We start from the raw sequence: 26,110 nt of genomic DNA, 5'->3' as shown, positions 1-26,110 counted from the left end.
CTCGTAGTGGGGGCGGGCACGGAGCGGACGCGGATCTTTTGCAAACGTCTTTATTAATCTTGTATAAAAATAAGGTCCATGGGGAGTCCTCGGAGCTGGGTCGGGGTGGGGGGAGTGGAAGGGGCGCGAGGTTACCCTTTACATAAGTTACAGGCCGGGCTCCCGCTGAGGCTAAGTATGGCTGTTGAGGGAAGAGGGATGCCAGAGATGCCTCCCCCTGTGGCAAGATGAGGGGCGCCCCTGCCCATTCGAGGGGCGCCCAGGGGTGGGGACCTTGGTGGAGGAGGCTGCCCGGCCCAGCCGAGCTGAGTCCCACCTTCCTCAAGTCCCGGATTGCCCCTCCCCGCCCCCCCTCCCCGCTCCCAGGCCTCGCAGTCCATCTGCAGAAATAATGACTACAGCGAGAGGTCGGAGGTGACCTGCAGCGGGGGTCCAGGCGGGCGCCGACGAGCGCTACGCCGGCCTGTGTCCGCGCGGATGTAGGGCTGGTTCCGTAGATCTGGCGGAGGAGAAGAGAGACATTTACTTTTCCAGGGGTCTGCCCAGAGTTGGGACACCACGCCAGGGCACAGACCTCACCCCTCCAGGTTGTGCGCAAGTGGGAGGGAGCCTGTTTGTTTATCAGACCTCTGTCCAACACACCCCAGCCCCGTGCCTGGCCCAGGGGAGGGCAGCACGACTCAGACCCCCCAGGAGCCCGCAGGGCTGTGAGTCAGCCACTGGGATCCGAGGCCGGGCTGGTGGGTACCTGGGGGCTAGAGGGGGATCTCCTCTCCCAGGCTGGCCTCATAGAGGAGCCTGGACGTCCTCTTGCCAGTGCGAGCAGTGAAGGGCACCGTCTTGAGCACTGAGGATTGGAAGGAAGGAGCCAGGAGAGAAAGGAAAAAGGGAAAAAGACAGAAAAAGTAGCAAAGAGGCAGTGAGGCAGACAGATCCCGACCCCCCCAGGGTTGGGGGGTGGATGGAAGACAGCGTAGGACAGATCGAGGACAGGACAGCCCCTGCCAAGCCCCCACCTGTGATGATATCTTCAATGGCCCCATCACGATCACTCTCATAGATGAGTGGCTCTTTCTGCTGCTTCCGCTTCAGCTCAGAGATGAGGTCCATCTGTTGCCGCCGGACCTTGGGAGGGGACTGGGGGGAGGGCGAGGGTATATAACTTCAGCTCCAGGATCCCCTGCCCTCCTGTGCCACTAAACCCTAGACCACCTGCCTGGTCCCCCACAATAAGAACAGCTGGCATGAGGAAAAGGAAAACATTCCCCACCACAGGCTACAGAGGCATCCTGGCCTTGGGCAGGATCGGTCCATAAAAACAAAGGTGTGGAGGAGAACCAGATGAAGATCTTCATCTTCTGGGATGAAGATAACGAGCATCAGCTTTGCTAGATCCCAGTACCAAGTTCAGCAATAGTTGCCTACCTTGGGTGCTTGGGGCTCCCCTTTCCCCGCGATGTCGGTGCCTGCCTCCTGGGCAGCTGCTTCTTTCTTCCACTGTTCCACCTCCTGCTCGGCTTTCTGAGGAGCCAAGGTGGGTGTGCATGAGGGGAGTCATCCCTTCCCTAGTCCACTTCCAGCAGAAATAGCTCCCACCCCTCCCACTGTCCGTGTGGAGAGGCTGCAATGCCCCGCATGGGTCCCAGCCTGCCCATCAAACAAACATACCTTATAGGCTTTGATGAAGCGACTAAAGAGGGAGAAGAACATGGAGGGGGATGTGGTCTTGGGGTTCTCTCCGAAGTATTCCACCACAGACTCGTAGGCTTCCTGTGGGCACAGGCTGTCAACCCCACCAGTCCAGACCCCTCGGGTCCTGACTACTGCTCTGTACCCACTAAGACACTGGCCACTTCATCTCTCCTCCTCTAGGCATGTGGCTGCTCCCTCCTGCCCCATCCCCTAAGGCAGTCTTGCTGGGTCACAGGGCTCCAGGCCTTGGCTACACAACCCTACCTAGGTGGTCCTTTGCCCCCACCCCAGCCTCCCCGCCTCCCTGGCTGGGGCCAGCCCCAGCCCACCTGAGCTGTCTTGCTGTCTGCCAGCAGCTTATCCATGACCGGTGAGTTGACCCTCAGGAACTCCTTGAGCACCACACAGTCATCCTGCCTCACAAACTCCCGCTGGGTCAACTCCAGGCCTCGCTGCAGGGAGCGGACATCCCCCAGCACGCTGTCCAGGGACACTGAGTGGGACAGTAGAGAAGCAAAGAATCAGAGAGGCAGCATTCCTGTCCCATGACATTCTGAGCTCCCCTGGCTCTCTCCCAACCTGTATCTGCCCCCAGGGCTGAGCCCCACCCCCCACCCATACCTGAGCCGGCCTTGTCCAGAAAGTGGAGGTCACTGTGGAAACCTGTGAGCTGTGGGTACTTTTCAGCAATGACCTTCACCAGGTAATGCAGCAGCGTCTGCTTGCGGTCCGTCGACTTCATCTCCAACAGCTGCAATGAGGACCTGCTGTAAGCCACACGCCCCCAGCCATCCCCCATCCCGAAGGTCAGGGGGCCCCCTCCATCCCCCCCTCCTTACCGCATCCAGACTCTGGAGTCGGAAGCCATAGGCTGCTCCACGCTTGCTGCTGTTCATGTAGTTGCCAAAAGCCAGGACGATCTGCAAGAGGTGGGACAGGTGGGTGGTGGGGAGCTCAGTTGGGTGCCGGGGCTGAGGAAACCCCCTAAAGTATAAATTACACAAGAAGACAAGGTGGCCAGGAACAGGCCCTACACTCAGCAGCCACCACACTCCTGCATGGATGCCTCAGGTCCGTGACGCACGTATACACGTGTTTAACACATGTGCACAACTAGCACCATAGCACACGCAGTTTGGTCATCTGCTGTGCTATGCTTGGTCACTCAGTCATGTCTGACTCTTTTCAACCCCATGGACTATAGCCCCCCAGGCTTCTCTGCCCATAGAATTTTCCCAGGCAGGAACATTGGAGCGGGTTGCCATTTCCTACTCCAGGGGATCTTCCTGACTCAGGGATCAAACCCACATCTCTTGCGTTTCCTGCACTGGCAGGCAGTTTCTTTACACCTAGCCACCTATTCCTACTCAAATCTGTGCTGCCCACACCTCATCTGAGGCTGTGGGGTCAATGCCCCTCTCAGTCATTTCTATTGGTTCTCAGACAATAGAAGGCTCTGCTAATGAACCCTCAGGCAGGGTGTGAGATGGGCTGTTGGAATGTGGCCCCCAACCCCACCTTAGCATTGTCGTCCTAAGTCTGGACACAGCACCACCAAAAACTGTAAACACCACCAACAACAAAATCAACAACAAACAAAGCTACTGTGACCGCCACCACCACCAAAAGTGAGAAGTGAGAACCTTACAGTGGGTGCAGCCCAGGGTCACAGGGCAGGGCCTGGGTCTCCCTCTCACACAACCCAGAACACACAAGCCATCACGGGTGGTCTCTGCCTCCTAGACCCTTGCCCTAGGGTCTCACCTCCAGGATCTGGCGGAGTTTGTCCGAGGACTTGATGGACATTGAGGCTGCAATGATGGCATTCAGTTGCTGGGGGCGGGATGGGGAAGGCATGGTAAGTTGGGGCAGGAGCAAGGGGGAAGCTGGTAGGAGGCTCCAGAGCTCTCAGATGCCCTCTCGGAGACCAGGCTGCCAGCTGCCTCCTCCCCCATCCCAGCCCAGGCCGCACCACCCTGCCAGCCCGCGCACACCGGCATGAGCATCTGGGCAGTATCTGGGAAGTTGCCCAGGAAGGTGAGCGTGTTCATGCGTTCGGGCAGGCGGGGGATGCGGCTGAAGCGCAGCATGAAGCGGTCCTCCTCTGACAGCTCCTCTATCGGTCGCTGCTCCCGCTCGAAACGGGTGATGAGGCTGCGCTCATACTCTGTGGGCAGGAAGCGGGTCAGCAGCTCCAGGAAGTCCAGGCCAAGGGTCTGCAGGTCATACCTGTGAGGGGAGGGGTCAGCATCACTCCACACCCACCAGTACTTGAGAGCAGGACTACCCCTACCCCATCACTTGATTGAATAAATGAACTCAAATATTTGCTGTTACCAACAGCTTAAGAGAATAAGAGATAAGAGTCAGAGGAAGATGGAAGCTAGGAAGCCCGGAAACCCAGACATATATCAGTGGCAGATACCCAAGCTGTAAATGCCTGAGCTGAGTGCAAGAAAGAAAGAAGACAAAAGGAACATCTCCACCTGGGCATGGAATCATAGTATGACCTGAGTTTTCTTAACCTGAAAATGGGAACAGTTTCCTCCTCTACCCTCTGACCAGCGTTGGTATGAACTTGATGGATTCTGTCCCATAGCTGGGACTCTTTTACTAGGATCTGCCCAACAACCTCGTCCTAGCAGAAGGGCTGGGCTTCCCACAAGCCCAGGGCAGAGGTACTCACGTCTCGATTGCCTGACAGATGCGATCTGCCCCCAGGTTGCCCTTGCGCAGGGTGATGGCCAGGTTCTTGGCCCGGTTGGCCTCGATGAGTGTGGCTTTGCTGGGGGCCTTCTGGGCTGCTTTACTCTTGAGAGCACTAAGGTCTACGCTGGGACCTTGGGACTTAGTCTTGAACTGCTCCTCGAAGTCACTCATGTCCAGCTCCTGGGGATGCAGGGAGAGGAGGTGGCGCTGGGTGGGGCCGGGGTCTGGTGTGATCCTGGCTGAACATTGTGCTCTGTGCCAGAGCCATCTACCCAACCCTGGCCAAACCATCAGCAGAGAAACAAACCAGTCAGTACTCGACCTGATCACAGGCCTTGATGGGGGAAATGAGGGAAGCAGATGAAGCAAGAGCAGCACCCCACCCAGGGGACCTAGACTCCAAGACATTTCAGCTGAAGGAAGAGCTCAACTCGCCAGAGTTGAAAAGAGAAAAAGGACATTCAGACAGGGGGACAGCATGAGCAACGGCCGGGATGCAACAGTACACATCCCTTTTAGAAAACTGAAAGTGAGGCCCTGGGTGTCTGTGGAAAGGTGGTGAGCGAGGGGCCTGAGAGGAGGAGAGAGGGGCCAGGCTTAGGGGAGGTTGAGCCCCTCTACAGGGATGGAGGGAAAGCCTCCAGGGGAATCAGGATACACTTTCTACTAGAAGCACTAAACCAGTTTGGTTTAACCCCCATTCCTGGGCCTCCGTGCCCTCCTCTGTAAAATGGGTAGAGGAAGTGATCACCCCCCATGCCCAGCATGACCCAGGCAGTCCTCTCCTCCTTCAGTGCCCACACCAGCGGCAAGGCAGAGCCACACTCACCTGTAGCACCTTCTCATCATTGAGTTCAGTGAAGACAGTGCCTGTGATCTGGTTGGGTTTCAGGGCTACCCAGTTTAAGAGTGGCATTCTGAACTTGGTCTGGATGGGTTTCTTGGCCTTCACTCCTGAGACAGAGGGAGTGGGCACTGGGGCAGTATGTGGTGGGATGGCTGGAAGGAGCCCCACCCGGGCCCAACGAGGGCAGACAAGGTAAGCCGGAGGCCGCAGGAGGCCCACCGACAGAAGGTTCTGGAGGGCAATGAAGCCAGAGGCGCCCCCTCCCCCCGACCATCCTCCCTTCCCTTGCCCCTCTGCCCTGGGCAATCCACTCACCTGGGCCCATCTCTGAGCCAGGCCCTGCTTGAGCATCGGAGGGACCTCCCGGAGGCGGCGGGGGCGGCGGAGGAACCTGCCCGTCCTCGCCGGGAGGCGGCGGGGGCGGCGGGGGCGGGGGCGGCTGGTCGCCTGGCAGCGGCGGCGGGGGCGGGGGCTCGGGGCTGCCTGGGAGGGGCGGGGCCGGAGGGGGCGCCAGGGGTGGGGCTTCCTGCTGGGAGGGGAGACCAAGCTGTGGGGGCTGCGGCGGTGGGGGTGGAGGTGGGGGTGGAGGTGGCGGTGGCGGTGCCGCTCCAGGAGCCGGCTCTGCTACAGGTGGGAGTTCCGAGGCTAGAACCGGGGAAGGGGCGGGAAGAAGGTGGCATCAATTTCGCCTCCCCGCCCTGCGCATGCGCACTGGGCCCATCGCGGTCCCTCTGCACCTGAGCCACGCCCGCAACCAAAACCTACCTCTTCCACCTCTCCCGGCCTGAGTCGTCCCCAGGCTCCCCCTGTACCCCGCCCCGATTCCTACCCGCCTCCCCCGCCAGCTTGAAGCTCTTGCACACCTGAGCTGGGGGAGCCGGTGGGCGCCCCCGGAGTCGGGGCATCACTGCCGCTCGGAGTTGCCACAGCGACCGGGAGAATCTCGATGGAGACCGCATCCCCGGGCCCCCTCAGGATACGGATTAACCCCTTTTCCTCCAGCTCTTCCACCTTCAGCTCTAGGGCCGACGGCCGCGCCGGGGCAGGGGCAGGCACTTTCTCGGGCTCAGAGGAACGTCTGGAGGTGCCCATAGGGGTCGACTCGCTGAAGCGCTCCTGCGAGCCCCGGGGGAGGGGTTAAGAACCACGGGCAAGCCTGGCACGGAGCCCCCATTCTCTTGCCGGGGTGGAGGGACGTGTCAAGCCTAGAAGCCCCCAGATTGTCTGTTCCTGGGAGCCCGGGCCACCCCTTGTTCCCGCCCAACCCACTTCCCCGCAACCTCACCCGCAGGGTCTCCGACTCCTTTCGGGCCTGGCTTAGCTGCTTCTCCAGCTCCGCGATCTTGGCCATGGACTCGTTCTCCGCGTCCCGAAGCCGCTCTGTGAGCTGTGGCACCAGCAAATGGTGAGCTCCCACCCGCAGCCGGGCATTGGCACGGCCGCGGAGGGGGTGGCACCAGGCGTGCCTGCCTGGAGGGCTGGGGGAGGCTTCCGGATGTGCTTAGCCCTGGGGGAGCCTGGCACTTGAACCCAAGTAGGGGCAGTCCTGAGAGCACTAAAGTTCTCTCAGGAGGGGGAACCACGACACCACTGATGAAGGAGGGAGATGGAGAGGAGACTGGTCTGGCAGGGGGCCCCGGGCACCCAGCTCCACCCAAATCAGGCCTGGTGTCTGAGCCCCTGGAGGAGAGGGGACCTGCCTTCCTCAGAGGTCCAGCCCAGGGGAGGATCTCAATGAACATTCATTGAGAGAGACACCCAAAGGATTCAGGTCAAACTCAGGGGGCCCCCCACGCACACCTAGAACCGGTGCCTGATATCAGCGCGGGGGGCTCTGCGGGCCTGCTCTCTGCCAGCTCGGGGGCAGCTCTCACCAGGGCCACCTGCTCCTGCAGCTCCTCCATGTGCTCCAGCACAGCATTCTTGGTCTCAGTGTCCTCCAGCAGAGCGCCCACGTCAAAGATGTTGTCCAGGTAGGCCTGAATCTGCACCTGCAGCTTGTCGCTCTCCGTGAGCCGAAGCCTCTGTCCCCCGGACGGAAGGTGCAGGGTAAGGCCTGGTATGAGGGATCTTTCCAATACCACCCCCATCACCACCAGAGCCAAGACAAAGGGGCCTGAGACATAGCCCACTTTTGGGTTGGGGTGGTTTTTTTTTTTGTTTTTTTTGTTTTTTTTTTTGAGATATAATTTATATACCATAAAATTCACTCTCTTAAAGTGTACAATTCAGTAATTTTTAGTATATTCACAAGGTTGTGCAAACGTTCACCACTACCTAATTCCAGAACATCACCCCCAAAAGAAACCCTGTCCCCATTAGCAACCACTCCCCCATCCTCTCCTCTTCTAGCCCCTGGTAACCACCAATCTTTCTATCTCTACTGGACTTACCTATGACAGACATTTCATTTTAGGCAATCATACAATATATGGCTTTTGTGTCTGGCTTCTTCCACTGAGCATAATACATAAAGTTTTCAAGGCCCATCCCTATTGTACCGTGTATCAGTACTTTGTTCTTTTTTGTGGCTGAATAATATTCCATGGGATGGACATATCACCCTAGCCTGCTTTTCACTTTTTGTTGATTCTGGGTTTCAAAAATCCAGTCCCAAAGGCCCTGCTCATCTTGGGAAGCCTCACAAAGAAATCAGAGGAAAGCTACAGCTTGTCTGCTCAGGCCAAACCAGGAAGTACCAAGCCCCTCTGCCCACCTTCCCCAGAGCAAGGAACTCTCCCATGACCCAGACCTATACAGCAAGAGCCAGTTCCTGCTTTGGCTCAGAATCTCTGTGCTCCCCATTGTGTCAGGGCCTCCCAGAGCCTGTTCTAGAGCTTACAACGGCTCTGTGGTCTGGGTGCCTATTTTGCAGCAGGTACCTCTCTACACATTTATAGTCTTTATTATTTCTGTGGTTCTCCTATTTTATAGATGCTAACCACTGAGGTATAATATGCAGCAGGCAAGTGGTTAAGTCCCAGGGTTGGGGTTGGGGTTGGGGTAGGGGGTGCAGGGCTAACCTCCAAGTACAGGTCCAGGCCCAGGTGAGTGAATTCATATTGCAGGAAGACACGGAAGTTCATGTTCTCCACTGAATGTACCACAATGTTGATGAATTGCATGCAGGCCACCTGCGGGGGTGGGGGGGCAGTGAGCAGGTCTATGATCCTCTTGGTGGGGGGGTTCTCCGTGACTTCCACCCCCTAGTTTATCCCCAAGTCCCCCACCCTTGCTCTGTTTCTCACCCCACTAATCAGGCTGTGTCCCATACATATTTTCCCCCACATCCCTTTCTCCCAGCCTCCCTCCTGCTGACATCCACCCCTCCTCCACCAACCACGCAGTCCTCATACTTGGCAGGAGCTTAGCCCAGATCCCAGATATCAGGCTCCTAGCTGCTCCTGGTACCCGAGGGTAGCCCAGCCCAGGCCTGAGCTCACCATGAAGTCGATGTTGCTGTCCTCGTTCCGGAAATATTCCATTAGCTTTTCAAAGCGGTGCTGCTCTCCACATACCTGGGTGGGAGGAATGCTGTCACTGAGGTCCCAGTGACGTACCACCTAAGCCGTCTTCCAGCTGCCCACCCCCTTAGGCCTCTATGGGCCCCTCTCAGATTAAATCTAAGTCAGGCCACATCATTCTCCTGCTCAAAACCCCTTGTCCCTCTTGATCTCTCACAGCCCTCCCCCAACACTGACTCCATTCTGGCCACTCTGGCATCCTAGTACATTCCTACCTCAGGGCCTTTGCACTTGCTATTCCATTTGCCTGATGAGCTCTTACTGAAGACAGCCACCACACCAATCCCTCACTCCCCTCCCAGCTTTGCTCACATCTCACCTTCTCCATGAGGCTTCCCTGACTACCCAGCAACCTCCCAGTTCCCCCTCCCTAAACAGCCTCCCTGGCTTTTTTTCCCCAGAATATTTATCGTTCTCTCACACCATGTAATCTGCTTATTTATTGTATCACTGATGATCTGTCTTCCCCTGCCTCCTTTGTTCCTTTTGTTCACTAATGTATCCCAGCTGCCCACTCAACTGCCCACTCTGTGCCTGACACATAGTGGGCCCTCGATAAATACCCATTCAAGGAATGCATGACCGTATGCTGCCTTATGCATCATACTCTCATGCAGTTACTTCTGGTTAACTAGCCTGTTAACCAGAGTCAGTGACTCTGAGATGTATGGATCAAGGCCAGTTTGGATCTGGCAACTGAAGGTCAGAGGTTCAGCAAGTCCCCGTAGTTGTCCCTGTCACCCCAGACAGTGCCCCTGTGTGACCCTGTACCTTCCCTTTAGATGAGGAAACCACCCCCACCCCAAATACCTACCCAGCATCTCTAGCTGCCCCCAGCAGAGGCCACACCTACCAGCAACAGGGCTCTAAGCAAGGTGGGGGCTCCATTACCTCCTTGAAGTTGTCAAACGCAGAAAGGATGATATCATGTCCTCCCCGCACCAGACAAATAGCCGCCAGCAGCTCCAACACCAGGGCCTTGGTTCTGGGGAGAGAAGAGGCAGGTGGTCCCTGGAGAACAAGCAGGCCCCATGGCAAAGGTGGACGTGGGCCTGGCTAGGGAGGAGGACAGGGAAGCTGATGGGCAGTGGTCCTGAGAACTGGGGGACTGAGTAGGCGAGGGGTTAAGTAGGAGGAGAATCTAGACACAGAGAAAGATTAGGGGCCAGACCTCACCTGGGGTTCTTGTTGTTGAGACTCAGAGCAATCTCATTGACACAGGCTGGGTGGTTCATGACGAGGCTGAAGCCGGACTAGGAAGAAAGGAGAGGTCAGCTCCTCTGGGCAGACCCCAGGACTGCCAGCACCCTCCCGTCCCGTACCTCCAGCATGGTGAGCGCCATGTCATTCGGGTATCTAAGTGCCTTAGGAAGTTGGTTTTTTTTTTTTTTTTTGGCCAGGTGGTTTGTAATATCTTGGTTTCCTGACCAGGGATGGAACCTGGGGCCCCAGAACTAAGAGCACGGATTCCTAACCACTGGACCATCAGGGAATTCCCAGGAAGTTCTTTTTTTTTTTTCTTTTTTATTAGTTGGAGGCTAATTACTTCACAACATTTCAGTGGGTTTTGTCATACATTGATATGAATCAGCCATAGATTTACACGTATTCCCCATCCCGATCCCCCCTCCCACCTCCCTCTCCACCCGATTCCTCTGGGTCTTCCCAGTGCACCAGGCCCGAGCACTTGTCTCATGCATCCCACCTGGGCTGGTGATCTGTTTCACCATAGATAGTATACATGCTGTTCTTTTGAAATATCCCACCCTCACATTCTCCCACAGAGTTCAAAAGTCTGTTTTGTATTTCTGTGTCTCTTTTTCTGTTTTGCATATAGGGTTATCGTTACCATCTTTCTAAATTCCATATATATGTGTTAGTATGCTGTAATGTTCTTTATCTTTCTGGCTTACTTCACTCTGTATAAGGGGCTCCAGTTTCATCCATCTCATTAGAACTGGTTCAAATGAATTCTTTTTAACGGCTGAGTAATATTCCATGGTGTATATGTACCACAGCTCAGGAAGTTCTTTATATCCAACCATAGCCTCTTCAGTGGCAGCCAAAGCCTGGCCCCTTTTTTAAAACACCTTTGTCTGTTCAAAAACCAGTGTCAAGACTCAGCATCTTGGACACAGTGAATCCTGAGAGGCCCGCTGAGTGAGGAAGGACTGGGTTCACCAATCACCCCTCCAAACAAAATAACCCAGAGGCTGCTCTCCTGTGGATGTCTGGCCCTTCTTGATGGGGGTGCCTATGCCCCCATGTAAGGTATGTCCACACCCCTAGCCATGTCCAGGGTATTCTAGGTGACCTGGCTAGGAGGGGACAGAAATCTGTGCTTCTCCTCTTAAGACTCAAGCTAACAGCCCGTCCCCAGGATTCCACTGGGGACAGGGTGGGGGACAGTTGGTCCCAGAACCCCAGCAGTTTAGGCAGTCCCCAGGGAGGACAGTCAGTGCCCAGGCCCCAGGCCCGCTGGCCAACCTGGTAGTTCATGATGGCACGCAGACACATGATGCAGACGTGGACGTCGTCCTTCTGGCTGACGATGCGGGAATTCCTCAGGGCCTTCTTGCTGTGGGCCGGGGTCAACCTGGGTGGGTGGGGAGGAGGCAGCAAGGATCAGAATCCCAAACCCTTCCTGTTCCCCCCACCACTCAGATGGCTTCCTGCCCACCCAACCAAAGAGGCCGGCTGAAGGCAGGAAGTCCTCCTCAGTCCTTAGGCCTGGCGCTTGGTATTTTGGGGGGATTTTAAGGGGGATGTCAGGGAAGTAGACCCCTAGCAGTGACCTGGTGGCATTAAAAAGAGTTGCTGTATCATGGGGACTTAATATGTGGAGAGCCTATAGAAGGCAAAGACCTCCAAAGCTTGTAAACTGCAATGAAAATGATCTCCACAAGGTGGCGCTCATGGCCACATGGGTTTATCTTCCATCTTGCGAATTCAGACCGCCTTGGGTCAAATTGCAGCTGAGGGTTTGCAAGGTAAATTACTTAATCTCCTTGGGCCTGTTTCCTATTTTGTAAAATAATAATGGTAATAACAGCACCTTCCTGATAAGGTTGTTGGGACTATGAAATGAGTTTAGTTTGTGCCTGGCACAAAGTAAGTGCTATATGAGTGTGCTCACTGATTCTTTGATAAAAGATAGGTGATTTTTTCCCCCTTGTCACAACCACCAAACTTCCACATGAGGTCCTCAAGACAATTCTATCCCATCTCCAACATCAGTGGGAGACACCACTCCTCCCTCTGCTTGCCGCATTCCCATCATTGCTCAAATGCCTCTGAGTCTTTGCTCATGCTATTCCTTCTGCCTGGAATGCCCTTCCCTATATCCCACCACTGCCTGTAAAGCCTGCAAGACACAGTTCCAGTGTCATCTCTTCTGGGATGCCTTCCTCCTGGCCCAGGCAGTGGCCACTTCCCTACTTAGAGCTCACAGTCATACCTCCATGACAGCCTGTCACACACTGTCCCCTCCTAGATGGAAGACTCCCAAGGGCAGTGTCATCTGTCACCTGAGCACCTACCAGCATGCCTGGTACATAGTAAATGCTAAAAAATGTTTGTTGAATGAATGAATGAATGAACAAAGAAATTGGGGAGGGCTTCCCTAGTGGCTCAGTGGTAAAGAATCTGCCTGCCAATGCAAGAGACAAAGGAGACTCGAGTTCGATCACTGGTCTGGGAAGATCCCATGTGCTGTGGAGCAACTAAGCCAGAGTGCCACAACTACTGAACCTGTGCCCTAGAGCCCACGAGTCACAACCACTGAGCCCAAGCACCCCAGAGTCCGTGCTCTGCAACAAGAGACGCCCCTGCAGTGAGAAGCCCACACTGCAATGAAGAATAGCCCCTACTCTCATCAACTAGAGAAAAGCCCATGCAGCGACAAAGACCCAGCACAGCCAAAAAATAAATAAATAAAAACTATTAAAAAATTAAAAAATGGGGAGCAGGGGTGGACTTCCTTGCTGGTCCAGGGGTTGAGACTCTGTGTTCCTAATGCAAGGGACCCGGGTTCAACTCCTGGTCGGGGAACTAGATCCCACATGCTATAACGAAGACCTGCCACAGCCAAATAAATAAAAATTTTAAAAAGAAGAAAGAAAGAAATATATTGTGAGAGTTTGGGTCTTAAGATGAAGTTGGTTTCCTGTCCCAGAGACAAAAGGGAGGCACCCGGGGTCCACACGAGGGTTCAGGGCCATCTCCCCTCTCCTGCCCTCCCAGCTGGATGTCTTAAGTTAGGGTAGGCTGACATATCCGAAGCAGCTGAATCCAGGGGTGTCACCTGAGTTGAACACCTCACCCAATCCCACCACCACCCTGGGAGCTGACCAGGCATGCACCAGCCCCTAGGCAGGTACGTACCGGGGAGAAGGGGGGCACCTGGAGGCCGCATGGGAGAAAACAGGGGGTTAGATGAGTACAAGAGGGGTCCCCCTGACCCAGAAACCCCCTCCTTATCCCAGACCCCCCCTCAAATTCCAGCCTCTAAGTGCTCACCCCAAAGGCTTCTTAACACACCCATCTCCTGAGCCCTGTGTGAGGCCCTTACTCTGATCCCCGATGCCAGGCAGCCCTCCCACCACCCCCAGGGCCCAGGTGGAACAGGCTGAGTACAGCAGTCAGGGGTGAAATCTCCATTCACCCTGCCCCTGCCACCCCAACCAAGGGGGCCCCACATACTTGATGGTCAGGTGGCGACTCTTGGTTGGGGGCGGCAAGGATGAGGGCGGACCCTTGCTCAGATCTTCCACTGACTGCTCCAGTGGCTTGCTCTTCTCGGAGCCCGGGGCCCCGTTGTCTGTGGCCTCCATATTGTACCTGCGGAGGTTAGACTGTGGATGGAGGCCAGCCCAGCAGGGCCCTTAAGAGAGGGGCACGGGGCACCGGGGGAGACTGCAGGAGAGGCTAGGGGCCGGAGGAGCAACAGCGTGTGTTCTTGACGCAGGGCTGGCCCTAGTAGGTCCCAGCTGGCCGGCACAGGCCCCGTCCCTCCCCGTCCACAGCGGGCCTTCAGGAAGGGGCCTCGCTCGGGGTCCACTGCAGGGCTGCAGACTGGGCCCAGGGTGCGCTGTCTGGAAGTGGCCAAGGAGTGGGCGAGCGGCAGGAAGGTGTGGACTCTGAGGGGTGGCCTGAGGGCAGGGCCAGCTTACGCCACGGAGCACTGTGCGAACGCCAGGTACTCAAGTAGCACGTCCAGGCCGCGGTTCTCCTCGTTCAGGAACTCCTGCACCCATCTGCAGGACACAGGGCTCCCTGAGCGTCGGCCAGGAGGGGGTGCCGACCTGAATGGGCACAGCAAGGGGCCCCAGGGTCCTCCCCCCAGAAGACAGCAACCAGCCCCCGCCTCAGAAGACCCGGTGATGCCACGGGAGGATGCTAGGACTCGGGCAGGACCCACGGCCCAACCACGGCTCAAGGGACCAGTCAAAGTTGGGCAGGAAAGGAGGCAGGGGAGCTGTTCTGGACCCCCATCCTGGAGGGGTGGCCCACAGGCACAGCCTGGAGCGGGCATGGGGAGGATAGTAAGGGGCCCCCAGGGGCTCCCCGCTGGCAGAGCTCTCTCCCTCCCCCATCCTCCCCACGGAAATCCAAGCCCTCACTCACCCAATGTGGTTGGTCCTCAGAGAGATCTCCAGTTCCCGGAGCACCTGCGTGGACTCCTGAACTCGCCTCTTAAACTGGGAGCCAAAAACAGGGGGAGTCTGATGGGTGGGGCCCCGGGCCTCAGCCAACAGGGCCCGGCCGCCCCCCACAACTGGCCTTTCACGCTCAGCCGCCCCCACCACCTCCACACAACTGCCTGGCAGAATAAGCATTCTCAGGCCACACGTACTCCCCCTACAAAAACACACAGGGTATATGCCACAGGGCCATGTGCAGACACAAAAGAGGCACACCAATGCCTCCTTACATGCACACACACACATACACATAAACAAAGGATACGCACACATTCAAACATGAACACCCTGGGTACCCACACACATGTGCACATCCATTAACAAGTATAGGGGGTACACAGACGTAAGATACAAATCCACATACAGACACATGGGGTACACGCACATACACACATACACACACACACACACACACACACACACCCCTGTTTAAGGACTCGATACACATACATCCATATGTGGACACAGAAGGGCACACATAATACACACACGCACATCCATGCCTGGGCACACAGTGTGCCCATGTGTACGTATACACTACACAAATACATATAAGTGTACACATCAGAGCACAAACAGGAGCTGCAGAGGAACCCATAAAAGTGCACACCCAGGGCACTCGCTGTCCCGTGTATATACACCCTCATCCGTGTGCCCACACAGGTCTGCAGAAGAGTTCACATGCACAGTTCCTCCAGCTGCCCCAGTGCTTGCAAAGTGCAGGGGAAGGGACAGAGCGGAAGAGGGGGACAAATACCCCGAGGTTGGGCATCCAGTCTGCTGCTACTTTTCGGCTGGCCCCACCGGTTTCCAGGTAGCTCTTCAGCTTCTGGATATAGGCTGCTGGGGGGTTCTTGACTTGAAACCGCTCCTGCAGAGATGGAGTGGGGTGTACTGGGTACCAGCCAGGGCCACCCCAGGGCAAATGGCCAGCCCTTGTCCCAAAGCCTCTTTCTCAGCTCTGATCTGAGGTCCCAGGCTGTCTTAAAACCCCCCACCTCGAATATCAAAGGCACAAACCCAAACAATCCACCGGGCCACTTTAAGAGATCCCCGGTCCTGGGCCAGGCCATCCCTTTCCTTCATGGTCACAGCCTGGGTGCAGTGTGGCGGGGTCAGTCCTACCTTACACCCTACCTTGGCGGGGGAGACCCAGGTAGGCCAGTAGGTGGCGCAGCCTGCTGCCCTCCCTGGGCCTCACCCCGGCCCAGAGCTTGGAATACAAGGCAGAAGAACAATCTGGAGGGGCCTGAGGAGGGGCCAGCACCTGGCAGGCTGGGGTTCCCTCCCCTAGGGCTCTGTCCCAGCTGTCCTGTAGGGACCTGTGTGTGTTGAGTATCCAGTGCTCAACACAGCGGCCCCACCCAGGGCTCTAGGAGTCACTCAGACAAAAGGTGGAGGCCACATCAGAGTCCCCTGCCCAAAGGAGCTCCCTTCCTTCCCAACCCAGACCCCTCAGATATGCCTGCCACCACCCTCAACCCCTCACTTCTCCCAGGCCTCTATGTGCCCAACCTGAGATGCGGAGGAACAAAGACCCCTACCCCAGCCCCGAAACCTCCAGAGGCAGCTCCCCGCCCTCACCTCCCAGACTCCTGCCCTGCCAGCTCCTCCCATCCCAGTCCATTAGCTGGAGCCGAAGGCCCAGCCCTGGCTCCCAGGGGAGGCTCCCTGCTCCCCAAATCCCCACCCCCCCAGTCTCCCTCCCTTGCTGAATCACGGCAGCAGCCAGGCCCCACCCCGCCCCGGCTGTACAAGAGGGGTCCTCGCTGCTACCATGGACAGCGGCCCCACAGCCAGAGGGCCCGGGCAGCCAGCGTGAGCCAAGAAGGCAGCAAACCCAGACACCTGACTGAGCCCCCAGGAGCCAGCGGCTCTGGTTCCTGCTCTGCTGTCTGGGAGCTGGCTGACTTGGGAAGCGGCTTGATTGACTGCAGGTCCTCTGGACCCAAGGTCAAAGGAGGACAGGGATTCCTGACCCTCCTCCCCAACCCCCAAGGGGTGGAACAAAGATGTCCAACCCTGGGACTGCACCTGCTCTTCCCCAGCCCAGAGGCTGCTCCAGGGAGCTCAGCAGGAAGGATGGGGACGTGGGCCCAGCCGCACCGGCCGCTGCCCTGGGCCAGCCCCTGCCCCAGCTCTTCAGAGGGCAGATCCAGCCTGGTTCATGTCTCATCAGGTCCAGCTCATCAGGCCCATGTCTCATCAGGTCCAGCTCATCAGGCCCATGTCTCATCAAGCCCATGCCCAAGAAAACGGGATTCCAGAGTCCAGCATACACCCTCAGCACCCTCCCAGACACCATGCTGGCCCCTGGGCAGGGTCGTGATCCCGCAGCAGCATGGCAGTGTCCCCTCCCCTACCCATCCCAGCCTGGAGGGCAGGGTACCGGATGACGGGCAGGGCCTGTGCCCACCTGGTCACATATGAGCTCCCACTTCTTCTCGTTGTCATACTGGCTCAGCAGCTGGACCTTGTCCGGGGGCAAGTTCATGCAGTTCTGGGGAGGAAGACATCCAGGTGAAAAGGCTGAGTCTGGAGATCTAACATTCAGGGGAGGGGAGCCTGGGTGTCTTCAGGGGACCCCCTAGAGACCAGTCCCTATCCCCATCTCACCCCTGGAGATAAGCAGCATTAGCCAAGGAGAACACCAAGGCCCAGACGTGGAACACCTCTCCGAAGGCCCAAGTGACACTGGGATTTGAACCTGAGCCTGCCTGACTCCGAGGCCTGAGTTCTGTCTGTCACCCCTGCAATGGAGGCAAGAGCATGTGTTCTCAGCCTGACTTCCGGGGATCTCAGGCCCCTCTGGGCTCGTTTCTCCATGTGTGACAAGCACGTATCATCTCTTCTCCCATTTGGGTGGGAAGCTAACAGGGACCCATCTTCATTCAAGCCCAAGTGTGGCCAGGCGTGCGCCATGCTCTGTTCCCATGTGCCAACAGACACCACATGTGTTTAGTCCCAGCTCAGGGCGCCTGTGTCTCATGAGCACCACAAAGCCGCTTGCAAGGACAGCCCCCAACAGCCCCCAGCCCTTCCCAGCACCCTCCCGCCTCATCACTTCGAGACAGAAGGAGTTGGGCACAGGCCGAGGGGGATGAAGTCAGACAGGCAGGGAGTTCCCAGCAGATGATCACCGCTGCAGGGCCCAGGGAGATTCCAGGGGAAGGCCACTCTGTCACAGGAACCGGGGAGAGCAGGCAGCGCGCTGGGTCTGTGGCTCTGGTGGCCCAGGCTGGGACTCCCCTCCAGAACTAAGAAAGGTCAGCGCTGCTCTGCCCGGGCCCTCCTCTCCCAGCCACAGATGACAAGGCTGCAAGGCGGCTGCCAAGCCTCTCCCCACGGGACAAGCTTAGGGTCCCACTTAGGGCTATGGAATCACCAGGAACCACCAGCACCAGGGTCTTCCTGGGCAGCCCACCCCCCGGACTGTGAGTGTTTCCCTAATAGAACCAGGAGATAATGCCAGTTCACCTCATTTCAGTAAAACCCAGGTTTATTGAGAGTCTAATAGGTGTCAGGTCCCAAAAACAGTTCTGGCCCTCAAGGAGCTCAGAGTCTTGAGTGGTGATGTGGGAACCTTGGGGAGACCCAGCCCAGGATGGAGGAGCCCACCCCCACCCCCCCACCATCCACGCTGATGGCTCAGACTACACATCCTCGGTCACGTGGCCCTGAGCGGACGCCACAGCTGGAGCAGAGACGGGGCCACACCCACACCCGAGGCTTCTCAGCCAGCTTCCTCTCTGGGGTGCTGCGTCTAATTCTGGGGCTCTGGCCAGATCGCACCCCCAAAATCACAGCTTTCGGTCAGCCCCAGACAACAGGAAGCTGGATGCCCTTGGCCCCTGGTTGCCCAAGCTTTCCGGCCAGGGCCCCACTTGAGAGGTGAAACAGCCTGTCCACCCGGCCCCCTCCCCGAGCGGGAGTCTGGGGATGGGGCTACGTCATCCCTCTCCCCCATTGCGAAAGTGAGCCTGGATTGAGGAAACCGCCCCCGGTCTCATCTGCCACCCTCCCCCAACCTGGCGCCAAGGGCCTGGACCGCTCCTGCCCTCTGGAAGGGACTGCCCGCCCAGGAAAGGGGCCCTGGAGCCCAGACCAGGGTCCTACTGGCTGGAAGTCCTCCCTGGGCCCATCCTCTCTCTGTCTCTGTCTCTCTCTCTGGGCTCTCCTGATCCATCCCTCCACCCTACAGAGACCCAGGGTGGGGCAGAGCTGAGGTGGAGGGGGTGGGGGAGCCAAGACTGGGCAGGGAGGAGGAAGCAGACAGAAGGCAGGCAACCTCAGGGAACCTGGACTGGTGGCCAGCACAGAGGAAGGAGTTGGGGGTGGGGGGGAGGGGAAGGGCGCAGAGGAGTGGGGAAGGTCTCAGCAGCTTAGCCTTAGAGGGGATCGCTGCTTCCTGATAGGGGTCTTGGGGGTCCTCACCCACCCTGGGGACTTGTTGGCTCCTAGAGTGGCCCCAGCAGCACTTCTAGAGGCGGCAACTAATCCTCATAATGACTCCAACAATTGTGATGCCAGCTTTGCCTGAGGGCTGACCAGCCCTGCTCACAGAGGGCCGCCTCCCCCCATCCCCACCATTACTGGCATCACTGTCACCTGTCCACTACAGCTTCAAGCACAGGTTGATGACCTGCCCAAGGTTAGGAAGCCAGGACAAGGGGAGCCAGGCTGCCTTTGAGCCCCAAGCTGACTGGGAACCAGCGCCCAGGTCCACTCCCCCACTTCCACCCCATGGCTATTACTGGGGAGGGGGAGGCCTCTGCTGGGCCGGCACACCTGTCCAGTGGTGGTGGAGGGGAAGGTACCCCTTTGCCCCTTCCCCACCTGGGCCTCCTCAGGCCCCCAGGCCTGCATTCCAGCCTGCCAGACAGGCTAAATTTAGGCTCGGAAATCAGAAATAGCTCTGACAGCGCTGAGCGCTAATTAGCAGCTGTTCCTTGGAGGTGCCCACCAAAAGAGACGGGTCCCCTGGGGAGCAGGAGAGGGGAACAGGTGATGCCACTCGCTCTGAGTGGGGTGAGGCCACCCTAGAAACATCGACAGACCACCAGACTTGGGGTCCTTAGTGAGGAGGCAGCAGGCAGCACCCGGGAGCTGGGGGCTGAGAGACAAGCAGGAAGTTGGCTGACGGTGCTCAGATGAGGTAGGAAAGGATCGTGAAGTCCAGGTGTCTCTATGTGGGGGGGAGACACCCACCTCCTACGAGGGGAGGGGAGGGAGGCGGCCGTGACGTGGAGGACCTGAGCTGGATTCAGGGGACCCACCTAGCCTGACTAGTTCTCTGCCTCCTTCAGCCTCACTTTCCTTTTCCATAAAATGGGCACATTTCCCTCCTGCCTCAGACTCAGGGCTCCCAAGACCACCCGGTGAGGTGCTATGTTTTGATGTAACAATACTCTTCAGGGGCAAACCACGATGAAGAGACATGTCGCAGGTTGGGGGGTCGTGGGAGTCCACTGAAGCCCCCAAGGCGAGGGATGTGTGCGGACAGAAGTTTGTGAAAAGAGCCGGATAAAGCGGACCTGTCTCCAAAGCTCTGCCAAAAAACCAAACTGAGCCTTCAGCCCCCTCCCCCGCTGCTGTGAGGGTGACTCATCTCTCCAGGCGTGACCGTGACCCTGACTGAGAGAAGCTTCTATTAGAATGTGTGGGGGATCACTCGGCCTCCTTCCTGCCCCCCTCTCTGGGTGTCAGGGGGCCTCCAGCCCTGCACACTCAAGACCAGCCTCTTGGACGCCATCCCCAACTCCGCCTCCCTGACATCTTGGCAGGTGTCCCTGGAAACTGAAGGGGCTCCAGCTACATCTGGACACAGCCACACCCTCCGGTTTCACTTTCAGTTTGAGCTGAGACTCCATCCCGACACACCTGCCCACCCTTTCCCTAGGACGCCTAGCCCTTCAAGCCCCAGGATGCCCTTGAGCTTGGGCACCAGCCCAAATTCTCAGACCAGCCCCACAGGGATTCCACAGCCTGACGGACCCAGAAGCAAGCCCCCACTTCCCCATCCATCTCCCCCGCCCACCTCTATGTAGCCTCAACCTTGGTCTCAGAGCTCTCAGTGCAGCTCCAGAAACAATCGATTTTATCCACTTTTCAAAATTCTGGTACATAGATTTTCTAGGGCTCTTACAAGCAATCCAAGGTGTAGAGGAGGATGTGGGGTAGCCTGGCCCTAGGATCAGGTGCTGAGAACCCCACAAAGCTAACAGCTTCTCCCATCGGGATTGAAGGGTCCCCATGGCAGGACCAAGGGCAAGCAGGGTACCGCTCTTACCATCCAGGCTGGTAGGAGACTAACAACGGTGATGACAACAATAACTAATATTCCCTAAAGTAATCATACTCCGATTAAAAAATGATAATAATGAATATTCCTTCCAAACATTCACCCTATGCCATGTGACTTAATCTCAACAACAAGCCTACAAAGTATAGGGTTGGACAAAAAGTTCATCCAGGTTTTCCATAACAACTTACAGGAAAGCTTCAAACAAACTTTTTGGCCAACCCAATAGATACCATCCTAATCCCCGTTTCACAAATGGGAAACTGAGGCCTGGAGCCACTAGGCCGCTTGCCCAAGGTGACCTCGAAGTCAGCTGGTTAAGAAGCCTCAGTTTCCTCGAAGAAGGAGCGCTCAGAGCAATGAGAAACGTGGGTCCCGGGCCCCCAAGGGTCTTCCTCAGACAGCCTGACCCCAGGGGCCTGTCTGAGGAACCAAGAACAGCCAGCCCCGTTTCCTGCCACCCAGCACCCTACATTTCCTGTTGTTGCCCACACAGAGCTCTTACTCACTGGGGAACCCCCCCCCCAGCACACCCTCTCTCAGAGGGAAGTGCAGGCCTCCCCACCCCCAATCCACATGCACACAGCTACCGTTAGCACCGCCGCTGCCCCACCCTCCAGGAGAGGTGGGCCCTCCCTCTCGTGGTTTCCGGCCACCAGCAGCTTTCGTCAAGGCCCCACTGTGGCTGACCTGGCAGCCTGCGATGGCAGGCAGGGCAGCCTGGCCTGCGGCGGTCAAAGACTAAAGATGGCACCTGTGGTTGGTCTTGAAGCTGGAGGTGGGGGAGGGAGGAGGCAGGGTCTGGGCTCCTTCCTCCTCGAGGGGCCCCCGAGATGAAGAGGAGCAAATGGGTTCCAACATCCTTCCGTCCTCACGGTGGACAGTGTTTCCTGAGTACTTGCTCTGTGTCAGGCATCGTGCTAAGCATCTATTTAATCCCCTCGATTCTATTTAATCCCTTCGAGGATCCTAGCAAGTACACACACGCTTTTGATTTTTTGGTCGCACTGCGTGGAATGCGGGATCTTAGTTCTCCAGCCAGGGACTGACCCCGCGCCCACTGCAGTGGAAGCGCAGAGTCTTAACCACAGAACCACCAGGGGAGTCCTTGACATATAACCATTTTTCTTATCTTTTTTACACATGAGGAAAACTGAAGCTCAGAGCGTGTGGGTAACCTGCTCAAGGTCACAGAGGTAGTAAGTGGCCAGGACGAAGCTCAAATCCTCAACTTCATGACCCCAAAGCCCAAGGAAGGTCCTCCGCCTTTCCCATGAGTAACCCCTGCCCTTCTTAGAGGCTGGGAAGCCTAAGCCACCTCCCAGGGCTCCGTGTTCCCAGGAAAAATGCAGAGGTGGCCCGAGAGCAGCCCCACCTGTTCCTGCCCATTTCCCCCTTCCAGCTCTAGGCCAACTGGTCCCAGATGTCACTGTGAATCACGCCGACCACATCCCCGGGTCTCCAGGGGCAGCATGTGCCAGGCCTGCTTGCTGGGAATGGCATCCCACGGCCTCTGCCCAGCCCAGCCCAGCCTCTGACCACAGAGCCACAGCCCCACCGGGATCCTCCATGTGAGACCCCAGAGACAGGAGACACAGGGTCGGAGTGACCTCGCAGCTCCATGCGCCGAACTTCATCTGGCCCACCCCAGAGGAGGGACCAATCGAAAAGGCAGTGCCTTGGTTGCAGTCGACAGAATAACATACCCACGTTTGCCCTTCACCTCCAGTCCTAGTCCCCACAGGGAAGGGGTCCAGCTAAAAGCAGGACTTCCAGCAGCCACACCCTGCTTCAGACTGTCCTGACCTCCCCACACAGCCTGGCCAGGTGCACACCACCTTGGGCACATGCTAAGGGCATCCCAGGGTGCCAGGCCCATCTGGTGAATTCCTCTCCTCTCAGATGCCAGCATCACTTGGCCTCCAGCACATCACAGCGCCTTCCCTTGATCCCTTTGCCCCAGGGCTACAGTCTCCTCCCTGCCCAGAAAGATTCAGGGGTATCCTAGGCCAGACTGCAAACCTGGCAGTTCCGGCAGGCCTTGGAAAGAGTGCCCTGCCGTCCCAAACCCTGACCCCTGCAGAGGAAGGCCTGAAGGGTCTGGAAGACACCCAGCGCTCAGCAGGGCGTAGGAGAGGCAAGAGCGCAGAGCTTCGCGGGCTGGTCTCCCACTATCGCAGCAGGCCCGTGTCTCTGGGCAGCCATCGCTCCTCCGCTGTTGCTAAGGCAGCAGGCGGAAACCCTGGCACAACCTGCTCTTTCTCCCCACTCCCATTTTAAGCCGGGGCACCCCTCTCTCTCACAGCTTCCCCGGAAAAAGAACCCCCGCCACCCATTCTTGCCTTGGAAAGAGGCTGCCCCTGGGGAAAGGGAAAACAAGCACCCTCAACTCCTGTCTAGCAGTGGGTCTGGTCGGAGCACCCCTAACCCACAAGAGGGCTCCCACTGCCAGAAGCCAAGCAGTGGTTTTGTATGGGATCCTACTCCCCACCGAGGAGGAAAGGGCTGAGCTTCAGTGAAAGGAAGAGGTTCCCTGGGGACATATGACTAGATCCCAAGGAGAGGGCTATCTGTGCTTCCCCCATCCAGACTGGAGGATCCCTGGATGTGTGAGGCCCACCCCCTCAGCAGTCTGAGGTTCTCCTCTTAGATATTCACTGAGGACAGGACTCGGCTCTGGCCAAGGAGGCAGCGTTCAGATGGAGGGTGTGCAGGGCTCAGTCGCTCAGTCGTGTCTGACTCTTTGCAACCCCATGGACTGTAGCCCACCAGGCTCCTTGTTCCATAGAATCTTCCAGGCAAGAATACTGGACTGGGTTGCCATTTCCTACTCCAGTGGACACCTTCCAGACCAAGGGGTCAAACCCATGTCTCCTGCATTGGCAGGCGGATTTTTTACTACAAGGCACCTATAATCCTTGTTACTAGCCCTGTGTGTGTGTGTGTGTGTGTGTGTGTGTGTGTGTGTGTGTGTTAGTGGCTCAGTCGTGTCTGACTCTTTGCGACCCCATGGACTGTACCCTGCCAGGCTCCTCTGGCCAAGGGATTCTCCAGGCAAGAATACTTAAGTGGGTAGCCATTCCCTTCTCCAAGATCTCCAGGGATCTTCCCAACCCAGGGATCAAACCTAAGTTTCTCCCATTGCAGGCAGATTCTTTACCCTCTGGGCCGCACTAGGTTTAGCCAAATCCACAGCCCCAGCCAGCCTCAGGCAGGAGCCAAGGACTGTCACCCCAGGACACGGTGAGGAGTTAGAGAAGCCAGGTTCTTAGCCAAGAGACCTGGGGTTGGGTGTGTTCTGCTCATGCAAGACATGGGACAGGCTGATCCCTCCCAGGAAGAAGGGGGAAGTGTAAACACACCAAGGTTCCTGGGGGTTGGGAGGGGTGAGACCCAGTGGGTGCCGCTGCCCTAGATTTCCACCCCGCCACCACCTCTGTCTCCACCAAGACACCCTCAGACCCCTCTCTGGGCCTCCACCCTCCACGCCCTGGTTCTCAGGCACCCCAGTGGCATTCAGTGTCAGACTCAGCCAATCAGAGCAAAGGCAAAAAAAAAAAAATGCAAGCAGGGCAATCAAGTCCTACACAGGCATTACCCTTGACTTTTGGATTTTCCAGGGGTCTGAATTATTCACACAGCTCCTCCCCATCTCTTCTTGGTAACAGAGAACGCGCGGACTGGGGCCTGGGCCTCACCCAGAAAGCCCAACCCCCCATCCATAGCCACTTAAGGGCAAAGACAGAATGGTGTCCCCCCATTCAGGATGGCTGGGGTCCAGGGATCCATCACTAACTCAGTCTCCCCCGATGGCCCCTTCTCCCCCTTCCAACTCTGCTCCGCTCCGCTCAGCTTTGTGCAGCCATGGGTTTGGGGAAAGGGAAGCAGGTGGAGAGGTAGGGTACTAGGGGCCTAGCCTTGTGAGGTATCCTCCCTCTCTCTGCCTCCCTCTCTCCAAATCAAGCAAAGTGTATAGATCAGAGCCCACCCCCACCCCACAGCTCCTCCAATCCCTCCTAGGCTTTCTCCTGGGAGGGGGCAGCAGCCAAGATTTCCAGGAACTGTTAGGAGGGGCCATGCAGAGGATCTGGCAAGTAGGGCCTCACGGCAGGCCAGGGGAGGGGAAGTGATGTCAAGGCAGTGGAAGGGACGGCCACCGGCCTGCATGGCTCTGCTGCCTGCAGCTCCCTCGGGCCCCCACCCTCAGACCTGCAGTGCCAGCCTGCTCAGACTTGGAAGTGCCTCTGGGGAAATGCACGGCCTTATTTGCCTGTCACCCACGGTCTGGAGAGGGAGCTGACAGCAGACAGGCCACCAGGCAATTAGTTAGAGAAGGGAGCCTGGGACAGGGCTGAGGTAGGCAGAGGGAAGTGAGAATGAGGGGCCTATCGCCCTCCTTCTTCCACCGGGTCTTAGGGCACCCTGACTTAGCTCTGGAGCCCCCACCCGCCAACTGCCTCCAGGTTCCGTCTGAGCTGGTGGTTTCCTCCCCGGTGGCCTAGTCCCCAAGCGCCCCCAATTTCGTGGAGCAGGTGATAGTGTGGGAGGGGGGCTTTCAGACTTTTGCTCCACCCCAAGCCAGAGCTACCAACCCATCCTGACCCCGCCCTTCCTAACCTGAATCCCTCCAGTGGGTGCAGGGGAGGCCCAAGAGAAGGACCCACAGACAAGCACTCCCTGACAGAGGGAGGGAGAAACACAGCCAGCACCTCTGCCTGACCTAACAACCCAGCTCCCAGCAGCTCAGACACCAGCAGATCAGGACCCCAAACACAAGCAGATGCTCCAGACTTGCACCCGGCAGCCTGGCCTGCGTGCAAAGGGAAAGGGGGTGCCCCCGGGACCCCACTGCACCGTCGAGCTCACAACTTCCTCACAGGACATTTTTGTTTAGACCTTTAGACCCAGAAGCTCTGGGGGAGGGGGTGTCTTGGGGAGGGAGGCTGGGCGATCGCAGAAGAAAGTTTTGGGGGGAGAGTGCTAAGTCACTCTGAAAGAAACCACTGTCACTCCCACCCCCCCTGGAGGGGCCGCCGGGGATCTCCAAGCGGTACCTGAGCCCCCGGGGGCGGGGACGCCTCGCGAGCCCCTGTTACCCTACGCCCGAGCCGCGCGCACCGCGGGTCATACTCACCAGGACCCGGTTAAACCTCTCCTCCAGCTCTCCGGCCGCGGGCATGGGCTGCTTGGGCGCCGCGGGCTGCTTGGGGGCCAGCGCGGCGGGGCTCGCGGGCTGCTCCGCGCTGCCGGCCGCGTTGCCCATGGTGGTCCCCACCCAGTCGGCCAGGCGCCTCCAGCCTCGGAAATCCAGCTTTCCCGGGGAGGGCGGACAAGG

The 26,110-nt window shown here is 57.6% G+C and overlaps 1 protein-coding gene across 3 annotated transcripts; it reads right to left on the bottom strand.

The window, feature by feature from the left end:
- Positions 1-36: 36 nt before the first annotated feature.
- Positions 37-26,110, bottom strand: FMNL1 (formin like 1). Of its 3 annotated transcripts, none has more exons than XM_061144260.1 (27): positions 25,910-26,110; positions 16,891-16,974; positions 15,232-15,345; positions 14,398-14,471; positions 13,944-14,027; positions 13,474-13,611; positions 13,156-13,173; positions 11,260-11,368; positions 9,949-10,025; positions 9,664-9,757; positions 8,692-8,766; positions 8,272-8,382; positions 7,123-7,272; positions 6,534-6,635; positions 6,112-6,364; positions 5,564-5,893; positions 5,231-5,355; positions 4,379-4,581; positions 3,687-3,921; positions 3,457-3,525; positions 2,532-2,612; positions 2,314-2,443; positions 2,022-2,185; positions 1,669-1,770; positions 1,426-1,521; positions 1,017-1,137; positions 37-499 (listed from the first exon to the last, which is right to left on the bottom strand). In XM_061144260.1, the coding sequence occupies exons 1-27, from the start codon at positions 26,036-26,038 to the stop codon at positions 396-398; spliced, it is 3,372 nt and encodes a 1,123-aa protein (XP_061000243.1). In that variant the 5' UTR covers positions 26,039-26,110; the 3' UTR covers positions 37-395. The 3 variants fall into 3 exon arrangements, with proteins under 3 accessions (XP_061000243.1, XP_061000245.1, XP_061000244.1); XM_061144262.1 differs by lacking the exon at positions 25,910-26,110 and adding an exon at positions 17,091-17,109; XM_061144261.1 differs by lacking the exon at positions 13,156-13,173 and having other exon boundaries at positions 25,910-26,109.

The sequence above is a fragment of the Dama dama genome, chromosome 5, assembly GCF_033118175.1.
Source record: "Dama dama isolate Ldn47 chromosome 5, ASM3311817v1, whole genome shotgun sequence".
NCBI classification, from domain to species: Eukaryota; Metazoa; Chordata; class Mammalia; order Artiodactyla; family Cervidae; genus Dama; species Dama dama.
Note: the sequence above shows the minus strand (reverse complement) of the source record. Positions and strands in the feature narration are given on the sequence as shown.

Bases quoted from the DNA above. Each gene is read 5' to 3' on its own strand.
- FMNL1 (XM_061144260.1), bottom strand. From the start codon at position 26,038: ATGGGCAACGCGGCCGGCAGCGCGGAGCAGCCCGCGAGCCCCGCCGCG. The intron at 3,526-3,686 runs GTGTGCGCGGGC...TCCCGCCCCCAG, and splicing joins CTGCCCAGATGCTCATGCCG to CAACTGAATGCCATCATTGC. The intron at 1,522-1,668 runs GTATGTTTGTTT...TTGGCTCCTCAG, and splicing joins GCTTCATCAAAGCCTATAAG to AAAGCCGAGCAGGAGGTGGA.